General features: G+C 36.9%; 1 protein-coding gene across 1 annotated transcript; it reads right to left on the reverse strand.

Moving 5' to 3' along the window:
• Positions 1 to 4,154: 4,154 nt before the first annotated feature.
• Positions 4,155 to 5,134, reverse strand: LOC129623355 (olfactory receptor 18-like). Its single transcript, XM_055540732.1, has one exon. It carries the CDS (start codon positions 4,989 to 4,991, stop codon positions 4,155 to 4,157), a length of 837 nt encoding a protein of 278 aa, XP_055396707.1. The 5' UTR covers positions 4,992 to 5,134.
• Positions 5,135 to 6,496: the final 1,362 nt, after the last annotated feature.

Raw genomic sequence — 6,496 nt, forward strand, 5'->3', positions numbered from 1 at the left:
CATAGAACTGTTCAACTTCAGCTTCTTCAGCATTACTGGTTGGGGCATAGACTTGGATTACCGTGATATTGAATGGTTTGCCTAGGAAACAAACAGAGATCCTGTCAGAATGGCCATCGTCAAAAAGTCTACAAACAATAAATGCTGGAAAGGGTGTGGAGAAAAGGGAACAAACACTCTTGCACTGCTGGTGGGAATGTAAATTGATACAGCCACTATTGAAGACAGTATGGAGATTCCTTAAAAAACTAGGAATAAAACCACCATATGACCCAGCAATCCCACTCCTAGGCATATACCCTGAGGAAACCAAAATTGAAAAAGACACATGTATCCCACTGTTCATTGCAGCACTATTTACAATACCAGAACATGAAAGCAACCTAGATGCCCATCAATAAATGAATGGATAAAGAAGTTGTGGTACATATACACAATGGAATATTATTCAGCCATGAAAAGGGATGCATTTGAGTCAGTTCTAATGACATGGATGAACCTAGAGCCAATTATACAGAGTGAAGTAAGTCAGAAAGAGAAACATAAATGTTGCATTCTAACACATATATACAGAATCTAGAAAAATGGTTCTGAAGAGTTTATTTGCAGGGCAGCAATGGAGAAACAGACATAGAGAACTGACTTATGGAAATGGGGACAGGGGAAGATATGGTGATATGTATGGAAAGAGTAACATGGAAACTTTCATTACCGTATGTAAAATAGATACCCAATGGGAATTTGCTGTATGGCTCAGGAAACTCAAACAGGGGCTTTGTATCAACCTACAGGTGTGGGATGGGGAGTGAGATGGGAGGGAGGTTCAAAAGGGAGGGGATTTATGTATACCTATGTCTGATTCATGTTGAGGTTTGACAGAAGACAACAAAATTCTGTAAAGCAATTATCTTTCAATAAAAAATAAATTAATTTAAAAAAAAATTTAAAGAAACAAAACCAAAAAAAAAAAAAAAAAAAAACCAACCAGAAAGAGAAACATGTGGTCTTGCATTATCCTGGTTTTAATTAAAAATAAAAGACAATTGTCACTTTCATCAAAGAATTTTATTGAACAACATATTAGTTTTGTTCTACTAATTTCTGCCATATTCCAGGCAACTTCATAATTCATAGTTGGATAATTATGCATTTTTTGTTGACTAATTCTGGATACTTTTCATGGAGTACTGTTTTCAGTTGGTCTAATTGGGAGCATTGCTAGTTGGAATTAATCATTTTATTTTCTAGGAGGAGCTTATATTAATAACAGAGGACTCCTTTCCAATTCCACCATATACATCACCTTCTTTGGGTGAACACCAGCCTTTGGTGTGGTTGGTGGTGATTCTTTTCACTTGCACCATGATCTCTTCCATTCCACATTACTGTACAGTATCCACTGTACATCACCTGTCACAATTTGTTTTAAAAACAGAACGTTTTCCCTACATTTTTTTTAATTTTATTTTATTTTTAAACTTTACATAATTGTATTAGTTTTGCCAAATATCAAAATGAATCCGCCACAGGTAAAGTAGGGAATCACAAGCAGAAATACGGTCAAGAAGGCTTTTTCACTTATGTGAAATCCAGATATCAAAGCAATAAACATAATCAAGCTGGTACTAATTATTTTCTCACCTAATATCTTTTTTTTTTAACTTTACATAATTGTATTAGTTTTGCCAAATATCAAAATGAATACGCCACAGTTATATATGTGTTCCCCACCCTGAACCCTCTTCCCTCCTCCCTTCCCATACCATCCCTCTGGGTTATCCCAGTGCACTAGCCCCAAGCATCCAGAATCGTGCATCGAACCTGGACTGGCAACTCGTTTCATACATGATATTTTATGTGTTTCAATGCCATTCTCCCAAATCTTCCCTCCCTCTCCCTCTCCCTCTCCCACAGAGTCCATAAGACTGTTCTCTACATCAGTGTCTCTTTCACTTTCTCATACACAAGGTTATTGTTACCATCTTTCTAAATTCCATATATATGCGTTAGTATACTGTATTGGTGTTTCTCTTTCTGGCTTACTTCACTCTGTATAATAGGCTCCAGTTTCATCCACCTCATTAGAACTGATTCAAATATATGCTTTTTAATGGCTGAGTAATACTCCATTGTGTATATGTACCACTGCTTTCTTATCCATTCATCTGCTGATGGACATCTAGGTTGCTTCCATGTCCTGGCTATTATAAACAGTGCTGCGGTGAACATTGGGGTACATGTGTCTCTTTCCCTTCTGGTTTCCTCAGTGTGTATGCCCAGCAGTGGGATTGCTGGATCATAAGGCAGTTCTAGTTCCAGTTTTTTCAGGAATCTCCACACTGTTCTCCATAGTGGCTGTACTAGTTTGCATTCCCACCAACAGTGGAAGAGGGTTCCCTTTTCTCCACACCCTCTCCAGCATTTATTACTTGTAGACTTTTGGATCACAGCCATTCTGACTGGTGTGAAATGGTACCTCACAGTGGTTTTGATTTGCATTTCTCTGATAATGAGTGATATTGAGCATCTTTTCATGTGTTTGTTAGCCATCTGTATGTCTTCTTTGGAGAAATGTCTATTTAGTTCTTTGGCCCATTTTTTGATTGGGTCATTTATTTTTCTGGAGTTGAGCTGTAGGAGTCGCTTGTATATTTTTGAGGTTAGTTGTTTGTCAGTTGCTTCATTTGCTATTATCTTCTCCCATTCTGAAGGCTGTCTTTTCACCTTGCTAATAGTTTCCTTTGATGTGCAGAAGCTTTTCAGGTTAATTAGGTCCCATTTGTTTATTTTTACTTTTTTTTTTAGTTTTTTTTTATTTTATTTTATTTTTAAACTTTACATAATTGTATTAGTTTTGCCAAACATCAAAATGAATCCGCCACAGTTATACATGTGTTCCCCATCCTGAACCCTCCTCCCCCCTCCCTCCCCATACCATCCCTCTTCCAATATTCTGGGAGGTGGGTCATAGAGGATCCTGCTGTGATGTATGTCAGAGAGTGTTTTGCCTATGTTCTCCTCTAGGAGTTTTATAGTTTCTGGTCTTACGTTTAGATCTTTAATCCATTTTGAGCTTATTTTTGTGTATGGTGTTAGAAAGTGTTCTAGTTTCATTCTTTTACAAGTGGTTGACCAGATTTCCCAGCACCACTTGTTAAAGAGATTGTCTTTAATCCATTGTATATTCTTGACTCCTTTGTCAAAAATAAGGTGTCCATATGTGCGTGGATTTATCTCTGGGCTTTCTATTTTGTTCCATTGATCAATATTTCTGTCTTTGTGCCAGTACCATACTCTCTTGATGACTGTGGCTTTGTAGTAGAGCCTGAAGTCAGGCAGGTTGATTCCTCCATTTCCATTCTTCTTTCTTAAGATCACTTTGGCTATTCGAGGTTTTTCGTATTTCCATACAAATTGTGAAATTATTTGTTCTAGCTCTGTGAAGAATACTGTTGGTAGCTTGATAGGGATTGCATTGAATCTATAAATTGCTTTGGGTAGTATACTCATTTTCACTATATTGATTCTTCCAATCCATGAACATGGTATATTTCTCCACCTATTAGTGTTCTCTTTGATTTCTTTCACCAGTGTTTTATAGTTTTCTATATATAGGTCTTTAGTTTCTTTATCACCTAATATCTTGATTTGATCTCTATCAACTTCAACTTGTCTACCCAACCATGGAACATCATCCAGTGAGAAATCTCCAGTACAGAACTTCACAAACCACTTTGGACATGTTCAATCAGTCAGCACCTTCTACATAAATCCTTTCTCATCTTTCAGTTGAGATTTTACCTATCTTGAAATAATAAAGCACCATATGTCAAAAAATAAAAATAAAAAATAAAGTGGCAAAAAAAAGGGAATGATTCACCTTTCAAGGATGCTTGCACCACCAAAGAAAATTAATGAATCTCTGTAGATATAATGAGATTCAGTCAAGGAGTGATTATGATACACAAAGGGTCCTCAATGTCCCTACTATCATGTTAAACCATGAAAGAGAAGCAATATTCAGGTGTCAATCAAAGAAAGACAAGGGGGTCATAAGACTTACAAAACTGATAACATGAGAGAGGTAGAATTTTTTATCTCCACGTTTAGTTTTGTTACATTTTCAAGACTACACTCAAATGGGTGGCCAGATCCTAAGAGGAGATTGTTCTGTTAAGGAATCTCCACAAGGCCCTTTTGATGCCCCAGTTTCTCAGACTGTAGACAAAGGGGTTCAGCATGGGGGTGACCACAGTGTACATCACCGAGGCTGCAGCATTCTTCCTGGGAGATTGTGAAAGAGCTGAGCTGAGGTACTCACCCAGGGCTGTTCCATAAAATAAGCAAACAACTGCCAGGTGAGAACCACAGGTAGAGAAGGCTTTATACCTCCCACCTGATGAGGGGACCCTCAGAATGGAGACAAGAATTTTATAGTAAGAGAAAAAGATTCCTGAGGTAGGGAGAAAACCAGACATGGCACCAATAATATACCTGACTATATTATTTTTGGGTGTGTCAGAACAGGCAAGGTTGAGGAGTTGGGAAGGGTCACAGAAGAAACTAGAAATTTCTACATTCTTGAAGCAGGGAAGTTGTAGCACAATCATATTGTGCACCTGGGAGTCCAAAAGGCTAACACAAAAGGACACCAAAACTAAGGAGCAACAGAGGTGTGGGTTCATGATGACTGTGTAGTGCAGTGGGTGACAGATGGCCACAAACCTGTCATAGGACATCACGGTAAGAAGAGTACAATCCATATACCCAAAAAGGATAAAAGTAGACATCTGTGTCAGGCAGCCCGCATAGGAGATGACTCTGCTGTGACTTTGGATGTTCACAATCATCTTAGGGATGGTGGTGGAGATGAAACTGATGTCAGCCAAGGACAGGTTGGAGAGGAAAAAGCACATGGGGGTGTGGAGGCGGGGGTCAGAGGTGATGGCTAATATGATGAGCAGGTTCCCCAGCACGGTTACCAGGTACATGGACAGGAACAGGACACAGAGCAAAGGCTCCAGTTTTGGATCATCAGAGAGGCCGAGGAGGAAGAATTCTGAGACACTGGTTAGATTTCCGGTTCTATGTAGGTTGGATATCTTTGGAAAAAGAAAAGAGGACTGGAAAAATAGGAAATACATAAATGGTAAGTCATGCAGCACTCTGTCCATATTTTGGATTCAACTAACTTATTTCTAAGATTATATATCCCTGTTCCTTCAACAATATTTCTCACTGACAAATTATATTTTCTTAGAATTTTTCCTCCTTGATTTCTGTGTTATACATGTCTGTTTATAAACTCTTAGATTATAAAACTTCACAGAAAAGTGAAAGGGAACTAGAACATCCATGATCTCAGTTAAATACAGCCTACTTCTTTAGAAATAATACAGAAAGAGAAATTCCCTTCCCCTTTATGAAAAATTATACCTCAAAGAAATGAAATATTTGTATAAATCTTATTTTATTTAAATTCAATTCTAGATATTTCCTTTCTTTGGAATATTTTTTAAATCTCTATGAAATGAAGGACTTGGTCATCTGGATTCTAAATTAAAAATGAATGTTCACAGTCAGAAGCATTTTTAGGTGATATTCAGAGTTTTATTGGTTTCTCTGTCTTCCCTCCATCATGAAATAAGTAATTACTCAATTATCAGGGTTCTGTTTTAAAAATCACTTAATATATATTTCATTTAACTTCGGTGGACTGAAAACTTTGATCTGCATGGTTTAATTAAGTGCACATGATCGTACAGCATCAGCGACTATAATTATAGCATTAGTGTACAGAGCATTTCAATGACTAAACAATAATGAAATTTTAGAAATGCTCTTGAATTTTTTTTTAATTTTATACAGTGTTATTTGTTTCCATACCATCTCAGTTAAATGTCTAATGTGTGAGACCACTTTAGATTTTTTGGACTCTATTCTGTGTTGGTGAAATAATACTACCTTATTGTTTTGCTTTTTTGTTTTCAGTTTATTGAAGTGATTGACAAAATTGCATATATTTGTGTTGTGCCACATGAAGGTTTTGAAAAGAGGTTTTGAAAAATGAAAATCATCATTAAAATGATGATTTAACAGAATACAAATCGTGAATAACTACCATAATCAAATTAATTAATGTCACCTTACATAGCTTCTATTTGTGCTCACACGCCTATGTGGTAAGTTAAACAGACCTCTCACAGCAGATTTCAAGAACACACAATACAAAATTATTAGCTATAGTCATCAGACTGCATATTAGAGCCCCAGAATGTATTCATTTTATAACAAAATTTTATATCCTTTGACCAACATTTCTCCACCTTCTCCACTACCAGTTCTCAAAACTACAGCTCTTTTTAAAAAACTTCTTATTTTATATTGGAGTATAGCCAGTTAACAATGTTGTGATAGTTTCAGGCAAACAGCAAAGGAACTCAGCCATACATATAAGTGTATCCATTCTGCCTCAAAATCCCCTTCCCTCCACGCT

Source organism: Bubalus kerabau, chromosome 1 (genome assembly GCF_029407905.1).
Source record: "Bubalus kerabau isolate K-KA32 ecotype Philippines breed swamp buffalo chromosome 1, PCC_UOA_SB_1v2, whole genome shotgun sequence".
Lineage (NCBI taxonomy): Eukaryota > Metazoa > Chordata > Mammalia > Artiodactyla > Bovidae > Bubalus > Bubalus kerabau.